The sequence below is a fragment of the Cetorhinus maximus genome, unplaced genomic scaffold (genome assembly GCF_964194155.1).
Source record: "Cetorhinus maximus unplaced genomic scaffold, sCetMax3.hap1.1 HAP1_SCAFFOLD_612, whole genome shotgun sequence".
In the NCBI taxonomy this organism is placed as follows: domain Eukaryota; kingdom Metazoa; phylum Chordata; class Chondrichthyes; order Lamniformes; family Cetorhinidae; genus Cetorhinus; species Cetorhinus maximus.
Window position 1 is genome coordinate 1 of NW_027596554.1, and position 18,922 is coordinate 18,922.

At 52.6% G+C, this 18,922-nt stretch overlaps 1 protein-coding gene across 1 annotated transcript; it reads left to right on the forward strand.

Annotated features, from left to right (window-relative positions):
• Positions 1-12,440: 12,440 nt before the first annotated feature.
• On the forward strand, positions 12,441-18,286 carry gal3st3 (galactose-3-O-sulfotransferase 3). The gene is made up of 2 exons (XM_078535716.1): positions 12,441-12,559; positions 17,140-18,286. Exons 1-2 carry the CDS (start codon positions 12,441-12,443, stop codon positions 18,284-18,286), a joined length of 1,266 nt encoding a protein of 421 aa, XP_078391842.1.
• The last annotated feature ends 636 nt before the right edge of the window (positions 18,287-18,922 follow it).

The following is an 18,922-nucleotide window of genomic DNA, read 5'->3' on the forward strand; positions in this document are numbered from 1 at the left end:
CCCACCCAACCTCGCCCGGGCGGTGTGTCGGTGGGATGTCCAACTGTGTGAGGCATCGCAGCCCAACACTCAAGTCATGCGTGCACACCCCGGGCCCAGGAATTGCTGCAAAGTGAGCCTGGTGCTGAGGCCAATCGGAGGGCGGGGTGGTGGGGGGGGTGGACTGAGAGGCTGTAAAATTCGACGGTTCTGTGAAGCACACCACAGTTGACTTTCCGTTCACAAACGCTTAAGGTCTCACAAGCCGATGGTCATCGGAAAGCTCTGCAGAGCTCTGCCTTCACTGCCTGCTCCCTCGTAGCTAAGATGCAGTTAGGATACATCGTGCCTCAGATGCCTTATAATGTGCTCCTAGTTACCTCTTACTGGATGTAATGGGGAGATGTTTCAGATTTGAATTCATCACTCAGCGTGTAACTGATAATGAACTGAGTCTCAATTATACTGTCGTACGAAGTTAATTATTTAACCAGCGAACTCGGAGTCTCCCGTGTTGATGGGTCATCTTACAGGGAGATTAACTATTTATGATTCACTCACTCCTCTGAGATGCCTGAGCACTAACCCATCAGATCCAAACAGGTAAAAGCTGCTTCCAAGTGTCAGCAATGCCTTTTTCACAGGAACAGGAGCAGGCCATTCAGCCCCTCTCCAGCCTGTTACACAGGAACAGGAGGAGGCCATTCAGCCCCTTTCCAGCCTGTTACACAGGAACAAGAGGAAGCCATTCAGCCCCTCGAGCCTGTTACACAGGAACAAGAGGAGGCTATTCAGCCCCTTTCCAGCCTGTTATACAGGAACAGGAGGAGGCTATTCAGCCCCTTTCCAGCCTGTTGTATAGGAACAGGAGGAGGCCATTCATCCCCTTTCCAGCCTGTTATATAGGAACAGGAGGAGGCCATTCAGCCCCTTTCCAGCCTGTTATACAGGAACAGAAGGAGGCCATTCAGCCCCTTTCCAGCCTGTTATACAGGAACAAGAGGAGGCCATTCAGCCCCTCCTCCAGCCTGTTACCCAGGACAGGAGGAGGCCATTCACCACCTTAAACATTCACTCCCTCCACCACCCACACACAGTGGCAGCAGTGTGTACCATCTACAAGATGCACTGCAAGAACCGTGAAAGGCTCTGTATAAATGTAAGTTTTTCCCTCTCTTGACACTCTTACCCCCATTTACAATGGAAATACCTCTACAGCTGGCTGCAATGGCATCCTCTGACCAGTGTGTGGCTCTGCGTGACATGTTTACATAGAAAATTACCATTGTAAATGTTAGCATCAGAGTTATAGCGGGACGTGGAGGTGGGGAATGGAGGCGGAAGGTGGGCATGGACACAACACTTAAGCTTGTTTAAAAGGTAGTCGGCGGTGGGACAACGTGAGGAGGGCTGTTGACACTAATACGTGACTTACCTCAACAGGAGGTTCCTGTGAGGTGGGGATCAGTCCAGTTTACAATAAGATCTCTTTGAAGAGAGCAGGATTTAGTAATTCTGCGGACGAGTCTGAACTGACCCTTTGACCGAATGAGAAACGGGTTCAGTGGTTTTGGTTTTTAATTCCCTGTCTCCTTTGCAATGGAATAAATCGGTGCAGAGGGAGAGGGAAGCGAAGGAAAATCTCCCTCTTACCACCGGCAAGGCAACTGGATAACAACACGGCCCGTGCCTGATGCATTTGGACAGGGAGAGCAATTATTACTGCAATTGCTGCATTTTATAAATAAGGAGGACGTGTGAGAACCACACACCCCCTCTCTCTCTCTGTCTGTGTGCACGGTGATTCAGATGTAGAGAAGAGGGGTAAATAGGAGAGAAAGAGAAGAGAGGTGGGGGGTGGGGGGGTGGTGGGATATCAGAAAATGGTGCAAACCTTCCGTTTGCCACAGTGTGAAGGGGCAAAAATAGACCAAGATGAACTCGACGTCAGCGGCTCCGGCAGAAGCTGCAGCCAAGACAGCAGCGAGTGAGTATGTGGGATTTCTGTTTACTGTAGATTCAGATCCGAATGGTCTTTCATGAATTACCACCCACCCTCCTCCTCTCCTCTCCTCTCAATGTCTGCTCTGCCTGTTACCTCTCCAATTCCTCGGTAGTTGCACTGCATCTGGTCGATTTCATGTTAATTACATTGTATCTCATTAATTCAAAGCGAGTTACATTGTATCCAGTCAGCGAGGTCGCAGTGTCATTGTATCTAGTCGACTTCACATTCATTACACTGTATCGAGTCAATGTCACGCCAGATACATTGTATCCAGCCGATCCCATGCTAGTGACATTGTATCTCACGTTACTTACATGGTAATTAGTCGATTTTGTGCTAGTTACATTGTCTCCCGTCAGTTCCATGCTAGTTACACTTGTATCTAGCCAATTTCGTGCTCCCAACTAGCCGATTTCATGCTAGTTACATTGTATCGAGTCGATTTCATGCTAGTTACATTGTATCGAGTCGATTTCATGCTAGTTACATTGTATCGAGTCGATTTCATGCTAGTTACATTGTATCGAGTCGATTTCATGCTAGTTACGTGTTGTATCGAGTCGATTTCATGTCAGTTACATTGTAACTCGTCGATTTTTGGCCAGTTTCACTTGCTAGTTACATTGTGTCCAGTCAATTGTGTAGCAGTTTCATCGCAATGAATGCAACATTGACCAGGTGCACCGTGTCTCGTCAATTGTATGATATTTACATTGTATTTGGTCAATTATGTGACATTTAATTATTATCTAGTCAATTTCACGTAAGTTATGTGGCAACAACACTGTGCTGGACGGAGAGCTGACCCAGGGGGGTAAAAGGAACAGAACATACGATTCAAGGGCTCCCTGAGGATGTCACTCGCTTGTGTGTCACCGGCAGTGGGAAGCGCAGGCCCTAGATGGTGGTGCCTGGAGGAGGAGTGTTGCAGGAAAGAGGAAAGGAGACGGATAAATCCAACAACAGATCCCAGCAGTGATGACACTCCCGCTCTGGGAGGTTCTGCCTGTCAGGGGTAGACCTGATCAGCCACCAGTGGACACTGCAGCCAATGAGATGATAAATACCACCTTCCCCCCAAAAAAACCTCCATCCACAGAGAAATGTCCAGGGTCGAAAAAGAGAGAACTTTACAACAATAACTTATCTAGCGCCTTCAAGATAGTGAAACCTCCCCCAGGTGTTTCACAGGAAGGTCAATCGGTCAGAATCTGACCCCGAGCCACATACGGGGATATTAGGGACAGGAGATCCAAAGCTCGGTCACAGAGGTCGGTTTTAAGGAGCGTCTTAAGGGAGAGAGAGAGACAGAGAAAGATAGAGAGATAGAGAGAGGGGAGGGTGGAGAGGTTTAGTGAGGGAATTCCAGAGCTCAGGGCCCCAGGCAGCTGAAGGCACGGCCGCCAATGGTGGAGCGATGGGGAATCGGGGGATGGTCAAGAGGCCGGAATTGGAGGAGTCCAGAGATCTCGGAGGGTTGTAGGGGCTGGAGGCGGTTACAGAGATAGGGAGGGTTGTAGGTGCTGGAGGAGGTTACAGAGATAGGGAGGGTTGTAGGGGCTGGAGGAGGTTACAGAGATAGGGAGGGTTGTAGGGGCTGGAGGAGGTTACAGAGATAGGGAGGGTTGTAGGGGCTGGAGGAGGTTACAGGGATAGGGTGGGTTGTAGGGGCTGGAGGAGGTTATAGAGATAGGGAGGGTCAGGGCTGGAGGAGGTTACAGGGATACGGAGGGTTGTAGGGGCTGGAGGAGGTTACAGGGATAGGGAGGGTTGTAGGGGCTGGAGGAGGTTACAGAGATAGGGAGGGTTGTAGCGGCTGGAGGAAGTTACAGAGATAGGGAGGGTTGTAGGGGCTGGAGGAGGTTACAGAGATAGGGAGGGTTGTAGGGGCTGGAGGTGGTTAGAGATAGGGAGGGTTGTAGGGGCTGGAGGAGATTATAGAGATAGGGAGGGTTGTAGGGGCTGGAGGAGGTTACAGAGATAGGGAGGGTTGTAGGGGCTGGAGGTGGTTAGAGATAGGGAGGGTTGTAAGGGCTGGAAGAGATTATAGAGATAGGGAGGGTTGTAGGGGCTGGAGGAGGTTACAGAGATAGGGAGGGTTGTAGGGGCTGGAGGAGGTTACAGAGATAGGGAGGGTTGTAGGGGCTGGAGGAGGTTACAGAGATAGGGAGGGTTGTAGGGGCTGGAGGAGGTTACACAGATAGGGAGGGTTGTAGGGGCTGGAGGAGGTTACAGAGATAGGGAGGGTTGTAGGGGCTGGAGGAGGTTACAGAGATAGGGAGGGTTGTAGGGGCTGGAGGAGGTTACAGGGATAGGGTGGGTTGTAGGGGCTGGAGGAGGTTATAGAGATAGGGAGGGTCAGGGCTGGAGGAGGTTACAGGGATACGGAGGGTTGTAGGGGCTGGAGGAGGTTACAGGGATAGGGAGGGTTGTAGGGGCTGGAGGAGGTTACAGAGATAGGGAGGGTTGTAGCGGCTGGAGGAAGTTACAGAGATAGGGAGGGTTGTAGGGGCTGGAGGAGGTTACAGAGATAGGGAGGGTTGTAGGGGCTGGAGGTGGTTAGAGATAGGGAGGGTTGTAGGGGCTGGAGGAGATTATAGAGATAGGGAGGGTTGTAGGGGCTGGAGGAGGTTACAGAGATAGGGAGGGTTGTAGGGGCTGGAGGTGGTTAGAGATAGGGAGGGTTGTAAGGGCTGGAAGAGATTATAGAGATAGGGAGGGTTGTAGGGGCTGGAGGAGGTTACAGAGATAGGGAGGGTTGTAGGGGCTGGAGGAGGTTACAGAGATAGGGAGGATTGTAGGGGCTGGAGGAGATTATAGAGATAGGGAGGGTTGTAGGGGCTGGAGGAGATTATAGAGATAGGGTGGGTAAGGCCATGAAGGGATATAGTCAATTTCACATTCGTTATATTATATCTCCTAAATTCTTTGCTATTTAATTGTATTCAGTCAGTTGTGTAGCGGTTTCATTGTATTTGGTTCGTCACAGGTTAATTACATTGCATCCCATTAATCCTCCCTTTCACTGTCGCTGGGTCAGAATCCTGGTACTCCCTCCCTAACAGCACAGTGGGTGTACCTACACCACAGGGACTGCAGCGGCTCAAGAAGGCAGCTCACCACCACCTTCTCAAGGGGCAACTAGGGATGGGCACTAAATGCTGGACCCAGCCAGCGACGCCCACATCCCGTGAATGAATTAAAACAATCTGATGAATTCTATGCCAGCTACATTGAATCCAGCCAATTCTGCCTTGGTGACACAGTGTGGATTCCACTCCATGATAGTTACATGGTGTCTCATCTTTGTGCCTGGTCGGCCCCACACATTTTAATCACAGCACATTGTTCATTTCACATCACTGCCGTAGTCTCACGTTCGATCAGCTTGCCATCCTGCCAGTTTGATGCCAATTGCATTGCACCCGAGTGTGTGAAACAATTACAAAGAACAGTTCCTGGACAACCTGGTGAGATTTGCAATGTGGGGGCTCGGAGGCGGGGGGCGCTGAGTTTTGGGGGTTAAGTGATGATTCTGTCTTTAATGTGGGCGATATCTGTAACACTATCAGCAAGCTTGCATTCTCAACCCTGGGCACGAAAACTGGTGCAGATATCACACAGCATTCAAACAGAGCAATTTCATCTGCTTCCTCCTCCAATTCACCCCCTTTCACTGTGGGTTTGGGGCTGATTATATTAACTGGTTAACTCCCCACAAGCGTAAATAGGTTGTCGGACTGATTGCTGAGTGAAAAAAGCCTCTCCGTCTCTCTCTCTCCTCTCCATCCCCTTTGAATACAGAGTAGAGGGAACCTGACTGGGCTGATATATCCTGTTCCAGGTTCTGGGGAGGTTGCCTGTGGGGTTGTGTTGTTGATGGACTCCGAGTTCGGCTGGTTCAGGCACGGAGGTGTGGAAATGGTGCAGGACTGGGAAGGCATCATCAATGTTACAGCATTTGGCATGACGGTAGTGTAGTGGTATTGTCACTGGGCTAGTAACCCAGAGACCCAGATTAATACTCGAGGACATGGGTTCAAATCCCACCACAGGTGGAATTTAAATTCAGTTAATAAATCTGGAATTGAAAACTAGTCTCAGTGACGGTGACCATGAAACTATCATCGATTGTTGTCAAAACCCATCTGGGTCACTAATGTCCCTTTAGGGAAGGAAATCTGCCGTCCTTACCTGGTCTGGCCTACATGTGACCCCAGACCACACAACAATGTAGGTGACTCTTAACTGCCCCTCTGAAATGGTCTCTCAGTTGTATCAAACCGACACAGAAAAGTCAAAAAGGAATGAAACTGAGTGGACCACCTGGCATTGACCTAGGCACCAGAAGCAACAATAGTACACCCACCCCTGTCGACACTTACTAACACCAGGGGCTTATACCAAAATTGGCAGAGCTGTCCCACAGACTAGACAAGCAGCAGCTTGCTAAACAGCATAAGCAGCAAGTGATAGACAGAGCTAAGCGATCCCACAACCAACCGATCAGATCTAAGCTCTGCAGTCCTGCCACATCCAGTCATGAATGGTGGTGGACAATTAAACAACTCACTGGAAGAGGAGGATCCACAAATATCCCCATCCTCAATGATGGAGGAGCCCAGCCCATCAGTGCAAAAGATAAGGCTGAAGCATTTGCTACAATCTTCAGCCAGAAGTGCCGACTGGATGATCCATCTCAGCCTCCTCCGGAGGTCCCCAGCATCACAGTTGCCAGTCTTCAGCCAATTCAATTGACTCCACGTGATGTCAAGAAACAGCTGAAGACACTGGATACTGCAAAGGCTATGGGCCCTGACAATATTCTGGCAATAGTATTGAAGACTTGTGCTCCAGAACTTGCTGCGCCCCTAGCCAAACTGTTCCAGTACAGCTACAACACTGGCATCTACCCGGCTATGTGGAAAATTACCCAGGTACATCCTGTACACAAAAAGCAGAACAAATCCAACCTGGCCAGTTACCGCCCCATCAGTCTACTCCCCATCATCAGTAAAGCAATGGAAGGGGTCATCAACAGTGCTATCAAGTGGCACTTGCTTAGCAATAACCTGCTCACTGATGCCCAGTTTGGGTTCTGCCAGGGCCACTCAGCTCCTGACCTCATTACAGCCTTGGTACAAATATGGACAGAAGAGCTGAACTCCCGAGGTGAGGTGAGAGTGACTGCCCTTGACATCAAGGCAGCATTTGACTGAGTGTGACATCAAGGAGCCCTAGCAAAACTGGAGTCAATGGGAATCAGGGGGAAAACTCTCCGCTGGTTTGAGTCATACCCAGCACAAAGGAAGATGGTTGTGGTTGTTGGAGGTCAGTCATCTCAGCTCCAGGACATCACTGCAGGAGTTCCTCAGGGTAGTGTCCTCGGCCCAACCATCTTAAGGCTGCTTCATCAATGACCTTTGTCCCATCATAAGGTCAGAAGTGGGGATGTTCGCTGATGATTGCACAATGTTCAGGCCCATTCATGACTCCTCAGATACTGAAGCAGTCCATATCCCAATGTAGCAAGACCTGGACAATATCCAGGCTTGGGCTGACAAGTGGCAAGTAACATGTGCACCACACAAGTGTCAGGCAATGACCATCTCCAACAAGAGAGAATCCAACCATCACCCCTTGACGTTCAATGGCATCACCATCACTGAATCCCCCAGTAACAACATCCTGGGGGTTAACATTGACCAGAAACTGAACTGGACTAGCCAGATAAATACTGTAGCATTTTTGCTACGTTTTCTCCCTCCTTTTAAGAAATGAGGGAGAGGAAAATAAAGGAAACTACAGACCTGTTAGCCTGACATCAGGAATAGGGAAAATGTTGGAATCTATTATAAAGGATGTGATAACTGAACACTGAGAAAATAATGGTGAGATTGGGCAGGGTCAAAGTGAACTTATAAAAGGGAAATCCTGTTTAACAAACCTGTTGGAGTTTTTTGAGGATGTAAGTAGCAGAGTAGATAAGGGGGAACCAGTGGATGTGGTGTATTTGGATTTTCAGAAAGCTTTTGATAAGGTCCCACACAGGAGGTTAGTGAATAAAAGTAGAGCACATGGGACTGGGGGCAATACACTGGCATGAATTGAGAATTGGTTAAAGATAGAAAACAGAGAGAAGGAATAAACAGGTTGTTCTCAGGATGGCAGGCTGTAACTAGTGGGGTACCGCAAGGATCAGTGCTGGGCTACAGCTGTTCACAATCTGTATCAATGATTTAGATGTGGGGATTAAATGTAATATTTCCAAGTTTACTGATGACACATAACTAGGCAGGAAAGTGAATTGTGAGGAGGATGCAAAGAAGCTTCAAGGGGACTTGGACAAGCTGAGTGAGTGGGTGAGATGGAATATAATGTGGAAAAATGTGAAGTTATCCACTTTGGTAGGGAAACCAGAAATGTAGAGTATTTCTTCAGTGGTGAGAGATTGGGAAGTGACCTGGGTGACCTTGTTCATGAGTCACAGAAAGCTAACAGGCAGGTACAGCCGGCGATTGGGAAGGCGAATGGTATGTTGGGCCTTGATCACGAGGGGATTTGAGTCCAGGAGTAAAGATGCCTTACTGCAGTGTATAGAGCCTTGGTGAGACCACACCTGGAGTATTGTGGACAGTTTTGGTCTCCTTATCTAAGAAAGGATATACTGGCCATAGAGGGAGGGCAACAGACGTTCACCAGACTAATCCCTTGGATGGAGGGATGTGCTATGGAGTTGATTTTCCAGACAACTTTTCTTGGTGGAAAATTTAACTTTATTTACAAGACAGCAACAGCAGTTACATCTGTACCTCAAACTCCATAATGAAAGAAGTCTCTATGAGAGGTTCCCCACACTGCTAACTCATGGTTAGCCATGATCATGTGATCTTACAACACAGGTTTATTCTTAAAGCTACAGTCCTATGTTTATCAAAACTATAATTACTACAGATTGTCCTGTGGGGAGGGATTGAGGAGATTGGGCCTCTATTCTCTGGAATTTCAAAGAATGAGAGGTGACTTCATTGAAACTTACACAATTCTTACCGGGTTCGACAGGGTGGATGCAGGGAGGGTGTTTCCCCCTGGCTGCGGGGGTCTGGAACCAGGGGACACAGTCTCCGAGAAAGGGGCAGGTCATTTAGGACTGAGATGAGGAGGAATTTCTTCACTCAGAGGGAGGTGAATTTTTGGAATTCTCTACACCAGAGGCTGTGGAGGATCAATCACTGAGTATGTTCAAGACTGAGATCGATAGATTTCTACATATTAAAAACATCGAGGGATGGGGGATAGTGCAGGGAAGATGGTGTTGCAGTAGATGATCAGCCAAGACCCAGTGAAATAGTAGAAAAGGCTCAATGGGCTGAATGGCCTACTCCTGCTCCAATGTTCCTATGTTTCGATTGAATAGTGCAAGGAATGTCCCCAGATACAGGAGTGTGAGAGAGAGGGGGTGTTAGAGAGACCTCCCCAGATACAGGAGTGTGTGAGAGAGAGAGGGTTAGAGAGACCTCCCCAGATACAGGAGTGTGAGAGAGAGAGGGGGTTAGAGAGACCTCCCCAGATACAGGAGTGTGAGAGAGAGAGGGGGTTAGAGAGACCTCCCCAGATACAGGAGTGTGAGAGATGGGGGGTTAGAGAGACCTCCCCAAATACAGGAGTGAGAGAGAGGGAGTGTTAGAGAGACCTCCCCAGATACAGGAGTGTGAGAGAGAGAGAGGGGGGTTAGAGAGACCTCCCCAGATACAGGAGTGTGAGAGAGAGAGGGGGTTAGAGAGACCTCCCCAGATACAGGAGTGTGAGAGAGAGGGGGGGTGAGAGAGACCTCCCCAGATACAGGAGTGTGAGAGATGGGGGGTTAGAGATACCTCCCCAGATACAGGAGTGAGAGAGAGAGGGGGGGTTAGAGAGACCTCCCCAGATACAGGAGTGTGGGAGATGGGGGGTTAGAGAGACCTCCCCAGATACAGGAGTGAGAGAGAGAGGGGGGGTTAGAGAGACCTCTCCAGATACAGGAGTGTGAGAGAGAGAGGGTTAGAGAGACCTCCCCGGATACAGGAGTGTGAGAGAGAGGGGGTTAGAGAGACCTCCCCAGATACAGGAGTGTGAGAGAGAGAGGGGGTTAGAGAGACCTCCCCAGATACAGGAGTGTGAGAGAGAGAGGGGGTTAGAGAGACCTCCCCAGATACAGGAGTGTGAGAGAGAGAGGGGGTTAGAGAGACCTCCCCAGATACAGGAGTGTGAGAGAGAGAGGGGGTTAGAGAGACCTCCCCAGATACAGGAGTGTGAGAGAGAGGAGGGGGGGTTAGAGAGACCTCCCCAGATACAGGAGTGTGAGAGAGAGGGGGGGTTAGAGAGACCTCCCCAGATACAGGAGTGTGAGAGAGAGAGGGGGTTAGAGAGACCTCCCCAGATACAGGAGTGAGAGAGAGAGAGGGGGTTAGAGAGACCTCCCCAGATTTAGGAGTGTGAGAGAGGGGGTTAGAGAGACCTCCCCAGATACAGGAGTGTGAGAGAGAGAGGGGGTTAGAGAGACCTCCCCAGATACAGGAGTGTGAGAGAGAGAGGGGGTTAGAGAGACCTCCCCAGATACAGGAGTGTGAGAGAGAGGAGGGGGGGGTTAGAGAGACCTCCCCAGATTTAGGAGTGTGAGAGAGAGGAGGGGGGGTTAGAGAGACCTCCCCAGTTACAGGAGTGTGAGAGAGAGAGGGGGTTAGAGAGACCTCCCCAGATACAGGAGTGTGAGAGAGAGAGGGGGTTAGAGAGACCTCCCCAGATACAGGAGTGAGAGAGAGAGAGGGGGTTAGAGAGACCTCCCCAGATATAGGAGTGTGAGAGAGGGGGTTAGAGAGACCTCCCCAGATACAGGAGTGTGAGAGAGAGAGGGGGTTAGAGAGACCTCCCCAGATACAGGAGTGTGAGAGAGAGAGGGGGTTAGAGAGACCTCCCCAGATACAGGAGTGTGAGAGAGAGAGAGGGGGTTAGAGAGACCTCCCCAGATACAGGAGTGAGAGAGTGGGGGAGGTTAGAGAGACCTCCCCAGATACAGGAGTGTGTGAGAGAGAGGGGGATAGAGAGACCTCCCCAGATACAGGAGTGTGAGAGAGAGAGAGGGGGTTAGAGAGACCTCCCCAGATACAGGAGTGTGTGAGAGAGAGAGGGGGTTAGAGAGACCTCCCCAGATACAGGAGTGAGAGAGAGAGGGGATTAGAGAGACCTCCCCAGATACAGGAGTGTGAGAGAGAGAGGGGGTTAGAGAGACCTCCCCAGATACAGGAGTGAGAGAGAGAGAGGGGGTTAGAGAGACCTCCCCAGATACAGGAGTGAGAGAGAGAGAGGGGGTTAGAGAGACCTCCCCAGATACAGGAGTGAGAGAGAGAGAGGGGGTTAGAGAGACCTCCCCAGATACAGGAGCAGGATTCATGGGAGTCAATCTGTTCTGGAATTGAATGAATCATTGAAGTTCTGGTTTCTTGTTGGAGTGAGTTTAGACAATTAGAAAATTAATTGCCTGGAAGAGAGAGAGAGAGCGGTATTAGCCTGCTGTGTTAGAGCCTTGTCTATTTAATTAATAGTGAGAGTTGTGATAACTTGCTGATGTTTTAAACGGAGAATCTACACACACTCAGTACCTTTAACTTCATCACACTCACTCGATCTGTCTGACCAATCACTCCCACTTCCCCTTCGATACTGAGGCTTCTCACACAGTGAGTCACTACACCCAGGGCTAGATAGGCATTTTGACTTTGGGAGGCATCATTGCAATGCCTTGCCCAACAATGACAACTCCTTGCATTTATCTAGCACCTTCAACTCAGAAAAACATCCCCAAGGTGCTTCACAGGAACGTCAATCGGACAGAATTGGACACTGAGCTAGATAGGGAGATATTAGCGACAGTGAACAAAAGCTTGGTCAACAAGGTGGGTTTTAAGGAACGTCTTAAAAGAGGAGAGAGAGAGAGAGAGAGAGACAGGGAGACAGAGAGAGACACAGAGAGAGAGAGAGAGAGACAGAGAGAGACACAGAGAGAGACACAGAGAGGGAGAGAGGCGGAGAGGTTTAGGGAGGGAATTCAAGAGCTTCGGACTGCAGGCAACTGAAGGTTTCAACCAACATCACTAAAAACAGATGATCTGGGTCATTCTCACATTGCTGTTTGTGGGATCTTGCTGTGCGTCAATGGGCTGCTGAGTTTCCTACATTACAACAGTGACCACACTTCAAAAACAAATCCTTCACTGTCTGTGAAACGCTCTGGGACGTCCCGAGGGGGTTGACAGGAGCTGGAGAGATGGGAGTTATTTAAGTGGTTGACCATGGGTTTGTTGGAGGGCTGAATGTGAAGTGTGTAAATTCACAGTCAGACTGTTCCCTGGAGACAGGTGCACACTTGTACACACTCACCCCCATCTGATTCTCTCCTGCAGGACCCGCCTGGAGAATGTCGACCAAGAAAGTCTTTGTGGGACTGACGGCGGTGACTAGTGTGAGCATCTTTCTGCTACACAGCTATCACTTCAGCTGGGGGAGCCATCACAGGAGCCATTACAGCACTGTCAGGTATAGACACGCCCCCCAGCACTAGCCTCCCCTCCCCATACCTCCCATCCACCACACTCACCTCGCCACAACCCTCCCCTCCCACTTTCTCTTCCCATCCACCCTCCCATCCCAAACCCCAACCCCCAACCCCACAACTCTCCCATTGAAATATGCAGCTCTCCCTGTGTGTCTGTCCCCCACAACCCTTCATAATACATCGAGGACTGGGGGTTGACTCTAGAGGGATAGAATTGAAAATCAGGGAAGTTACGTTAAATTTGTCCCAGAACTCGCTTACAGCACACTCGGAGTTACCGCGCAAAGTCCCGGTCTCCGTATCCCACACTCGGAGTTACCGCGCACAGTCCCGATCTCCGTATGCCACACTCGGAGTTACCGTGCACAGTTCCGGTCTCCGTATCCCACACTCGGAGTTACCGCACACAGTCCCGGTCTCCGTATCCCACACTCAGAGTTACCGCGCACAGTCCCGGTCTCCGTATCCCACACTCGGAGTTACCGCACACAGTCCCGGTCTCCGTATCCCACACTCGGAGTTACCGCGCACAGTCCCGGTCTCCGTATCCCACACTCGGAGTTACCGCGCACAGTCCCGGTCTCTCTATCCCACACTCGGAGTTACCGCGCACATTCCCGGTCTCAGTATCGCACACTCGGAGTTACCGCGCACAGTCCCGGTCTCCGTATCCCACACTCGGAGTTACCGCGCACAGTCCCGGTCTCTCTATCCCACACTCGGAGTTACCGCGCACAGTCCCGGTCTCCGTATCCCACACTCGGAGTTACCGTGCACAGTCCCGGTCTCTCTATCCCACACTCGGAGTTACCGCACACAGTCCCGGTCTCCGTATCCCACACTCGGAATTACCGCGCACAGTCCCGGTCTCTCTATCCCACACTCGGAGTTACCGCGCACAGTCCCGGTCTCCGTATCCCACACTCGGAGTTACCGCGCACAGTCCCGGTCTCCGTATCCCACACTCGGAGTTATCGCGCACAGTCCCGGTCTCCGTATCCCACACTCGGAGTTACTGCGCACAGTCCTGGTCTCCGTATCCCACACTCGGAGTTACCGCGCACAGTCCCGGTCTCCGTATCCCACACTCGGAGTTACCGCGCACAGTCCCGGTCTCCGTATCCCACACTCGGAGTTACCGAGCACAGTTCCGGTCTCCGTATCCCACACTCGGAGTTACCGCGCACAGTCCCGGTCTCCGTATCCCACACTCAGAGTTACCGCGCACGGTCCTGGTCTCCGTATCCCACACTCGGAGTTTAGTGTAGAGGGAGATTTACTCTGTATTTAACCCCGTGCTGTTCCTGTCCTTGGAGTGTTTGATGGGGACAGTGTAGAGGGAGCTTTACTCTGTATCTAACCCCGTGCTGTACCTGTCCTGGGAGTGTTTGATGGGGACGGTGTAGAGGGAGCTTTACTCTGTATCTAACCCCGTGCTGTACGTGTCCTGGGAGTGTTTGATGGGGACGGTGTAGAGGGAGCTTTACTCTGTATCTAACCCCGTGCTGTACCTGTCCTGGGAGTGTTTGATGGGGACGGTGTAGAGGGAGCTTTACTCTGTAATCTAACCCCGTGCTGTACCTGTCCTGGGAGTGTTTGATGGGGACAGTGTAGAGGTGGCTTTACTCTGTATCTAACCCTGTGCTGTACCTGTCCTGAGAGTGTTTGATGGGGACAGTGTAGAGGGAGCTTTACTGTGTATCTAACCCCGTGCTGTACCTGTCCTGGGAGTGTTTGATGGGGACAGTGTAGAGGTGGCTTTACTCTGTATCTAACCCTGTGCTGTACCTGTCCTGAGAGTGTTTGATGGGGACAGTGTAGAGGGAGCTTTACTCTGTATCTAACCCCGTGCTGTACCTGTCCTGGGAGTGTTTGATGGGGACGGTGTAGAGGGAGCTTTACTCTGTATCTAACCCCGTGCTGTACCTGCCCTGGGAGTGTTTGATGGGGACAGTGTAGAGGGAGCTTTACTCTGTATCTAACCCCGTGCGGTACCTGTCCTGGGAGTGTTTGATGGGGACAGTGTAGAGGGAGCTTTACTCTGTATCTAACCCCGTGCTGTACCTGTCCTGGGAGTGTTTGATGGGGACGGTGTAGAGGGAGCTTTACTCTGTATCTAACCCCGTGCTGTACGTGTCCTGGGAGTGTTTGATGGGGACGGTGTAGAGGGAGCTTTACTCTGTATCTAACCCCGTGCTGTACCTGTCCTGGGAGTGTTTGATGGGGACAGTGTAGAGGGAGCTTTACTCTGTATCTAACCCCGTGCTGTACCTGTCCTGGGAGTGTTTGATGGGGACAGTGTAGAGGTGGCTTTACTCTGTATCTAACCCTGTGCTGTACCTGTCCTGAGAGTGTTTGATGGGGACAGTGTAGAGGGAGCTTTACTGTGTATCTAACCCCGTGCTGTACCTGTCCTGGGAGTGTTTGATGGGGACAGTGTAGAGGTGGCTTTACTCTGTATCTAACCCTGTGCTGTACCTGTCCTGAGAGTGTTTGATGGGGACAGTGTAGAGGGAGCTTTACTCTGTATCTAACCCCGTGCTGTACCTGTCCTGGGTGTGTTTGATGGGGACGGTGTAGAGGGAGCTTTACTCTGTATCTAACCCCGTGCTGTACCTGTCCTGGGAGTGTTTGATGGGGACAGTGTAGAGGGAGCTTTACTCTGTATCTAACCCCGTGCTGTACCTGTCCTGGGAGTGTTTGATGGGGACAGTGTAGAGGGAGCTTTACTCTGTATCTTCTGTATCTAACCCCGTGCTGTACCTGTCCTGGGAGTGTTTGATGGGGACAGTGTAGAGGGAGCTTTACTCTGTATCTAACCCCGTGCTGTACCTGTCCTGGGAGTGTTTGATGGAGACGGTGTAGAGGGAGCTTTACTCTGTATCTAACCCGTGCTGTCCCTGTCCTGGGAGTGTTTGATGGGGACGGTGTAGAGGGAGCTTTACTCTGTATCTAACCCCGTGCTGTACCTGTCCTGGGAGTGTTTGATGGGGACGGTGTAGAGGGAGCTTTACTCTGTATCTAACCCCGTGCTGTACCTGTCCTGGGAGTGTTTGATGGGGACGGTGTGGAGGGAGCTTTACTCTGTATCTAACCCCGTGCTGTACCTGTCCTGGGAGTGTTTGATGGGGACGGTGTAGAGGGAGCTTTACTCTGTATCTAACCCCGTGCTGTACCTGTCCTGGGAGTGTTTGATGGGGACAGTGTAGAGGGAGCTTTACTCTGTATCTAACCCCGTGCTGTACCTGTCCTGGGAGTGTTTGATGGGGACGGTGTAGAGGGAGCTTTACTCTGTATCTAACCCCGTGCTGAGACATGTTATGTGCCAGCCTTGCCTGCAGATGGTGTATTTGTCCAGTGAATTTTTGTGGTCAGTATAACAGAGATTTCAGGTGTTGAGAGTCTGACAGTCGGTGTATCTGCTCCAATGTACCTCCCGCTGTCACTGTCTGACTTGCTGCTGAATTACAGCCCGTGTTGAGTTGTGTTGTTGCTGTGAGAGATGTATCACCCAGTTCATGTATTGTCTATGTGGCTCCCACTCTGACAGGTACCAACTGTGACAAACAGCTCGATTAATGCTCTTCCTTCTCTTTGTTTCTCCCCCTCTCCCTCCCCTTCCCCCTCTCCCTCCCCTTCCCCCTCTCCCTCCCCTTCCCCCTCTCCCTCCCTCCCCCTCTCCCTCCCCTTCCCCCTCTCCCTCCCCTTCCCCCTCTCCCACCCCTTCCCCCTCTCCCTCCCCTTCCCCCTCTCCCTCCCCTTCCCCCTCTCCCTCCCCTTCCCCCACTCCCTCCCCTTCCCCCACTCCCTCCCTCCCCCTCTCCCTCCCCTTCCCCCTCTCCCTCCCCTTCCCCCTCTCCCACCCCTTCCCCCTCTCCCTCCCCTTCCCTCTCCCTCCCCTTCCGCCTCTCCCTCCCCTTCCCCCTCTCGCTCCCCTTCCCCCTCTCGCTCCCCTTCCCCCTCTCGCTCCCCTTCCCCCTCTCCCTCCCTCCCCCCCTCCCTCTCCCTCCCCTTCCCCCTCTCCCTCCCTCCCCCTCTCCCTCCCCTTCCCCTCCCCCACTCCCCCTCCCCCTCTCCCCCTCTCCCCCCTCCCCTCCCCCCCTCCCTCTCCCTCCCCTTCCCCTCTCCCTCCCCTTCCCCCTCTCCCTCCCCTTCCCCCTCCCCCACTCCCCCCTCCCCCTCTCCCCCTCTCCCCCCTCCCCCTCTCCCTCTCCCTCTCCCTCCCCTTCCCCCTCTCCCTCCCCTTCCCCTTCTCCCTCCCCTTCCCCCTCTCCCTCCCCTTCCCCCTCTCCCTCCCTCCCCCTCTCCCTCCCCTTCCCCCTCTCCCTCCCCCTCTCCCTCCCCTTCCCCCTCTCACTCCCCTTCCCCCTCTCACTCCCCTTCCCCCTCTCCCTCCCCTTCCCCCTCCCCCTCTCCCTCCCCTTCCCCCTCTCCCGCCCCCTCTCCCTCCCCTTCCCCCTCTCCCTCCCTCTCTCCCTCCCTCCCCTCTCCCTCCCCTTCCCCCTCTTCCTCCCCTTCCCCCTCTTCCTCCCCCTCTCACCCCCCCCACCCTCCCCCGCAGCCCCCGGAGCTCCAGCCCCCCGGAGCCCCACCCCCGCCGGAAGCAGACGGCCGTGGTTTTCCTGAAGACCCACAAGACGGCGGGCAGCACGGTGCAGAACATCCTTTTCCGCTTCGCCGAGCGCCACGACCTGACCGTGGCCCTGCCGGGGGGCGTCTGCAGCTATCAGAACCACCAGTTCTGTTACCCCCGGCCCTTCAGCCGCCTCTTTGTGCACCCGCTGACCAGGCCCTCCCGCATCGTGGCCTCCCACCTGCGGCCGGGCCTGTCCGAGCTGCGGAGCCTGGTGCCCCCGGACGCCACCTTCGTCACCATCGTGCGGGAGCCGGCCTCCATGTTCGAGTCCCTCTTCTCCTACTACGGGCAGCACTCCGTCTCCTTCCGGAACGCTCCCAACCGCTCCATCGGGGCCTTCCTGAGCAGGCCCACCGCCTACTACCGGCCCGGGGAGCGCTTTGCCATGTTTGCCCGCAACTCGCTGCTCTTTGACCTGGGCGGCGACCCCAACCGCGACCCCGGCGACCGGGCCTACCTGCGGGACTTCATCCTGGGCCTGGAGTCCGTCTTCTCCCTGGTCATGGTGGCCGAGCACTTCGATGAGTCCCTGGTCCTCCTCCGTCGGCTGCTGGCCTGGGACCTGGAGGACGTCACCTACGTGAGGCTCAACGCGCGCAGCGAGGCCTCCCGGGCCCGGCTGACCGGCGACCTGCCCGACCAGGCCCGCCAGTGGAACTGGCTGGACGCCCAGCTCTACCAGCACTTCAATGCCACCCTGTGGGCCAAGCTGGGGGCCCTGGGCCCCGAGAGCCTGCGGCGGGAGCTGGGCCTCTTGCGCCAGGCCAACGGCCGGCTGGCCCGCGACTGCTTCGGGGTGGCCGGGCCTGGGCCTCCGCCCGCCCTCCAGGCCTCCCAGATCCAGGACAAGGAGCTCCGGCCCTGGCAGCCCGGTGGCAGGGTCAGCATCCTGGGCTATGAGCTGCCCCGCAACCTCTCGCTGCCCCCCTCCCTGGCCACCTCCTGCCTGCGCCTCATCACCCCCGAGGTCTCCTACTCCCGCCGCCTCCTCATGAAGGCGGCCGTGAGGGCCCGGCTGCAAAGGAGGAACAGGCCCGGCCTGGGGAACAGGCCCGACTGGGAGGGAGACTGAGACCACCCGCTCCAAACGTGACCCAGCGAGCGGGTGACCAAACTGACCGATCACTGACTGATTGACCGTTAACAATCCGGTTAATCAGCCAGTAATTAATCCATTAATTAACTGACCAATAATTAAAACATTACTCAACGACTGATAATTAATCTACTAGTGAACCATCCGAAAATTAATCCATTGGTTAATCCAATAATTAATTTATTAGTTATCAATCAGCAATGACTAACTCAGTTGTCTGACTCAGTAGTTAACTATCTGAATATTAATCACTGATAATGAATCCATGAGTTATCAGGCTGATTACCAATCGGTTAGCGAAAGGATCCATAATTATTCAATGAACGAGCCACTTGATAATTAGGTAATTGATCGGTGGTTAATCGATTAGTCAAACGCCAGGAAACTCGTCATCAGTTAATCCACTGACAAAGAATGAATTCATCCACTGAATTAGTTCATGGTCAGTTTGTTAACTGGGAATTAATTACCAGGTAAATAATAATTCGATAATTAACCAGCACAAACCCGGGGAGCAGTATTTGTGCGGAGTTAATGCTCTTTCCCCGGAGATTCCCTCCCTGAGCTGGAGTGAATGTTAAATAAATTAAACTTGAAAAGTGGGATCACTGA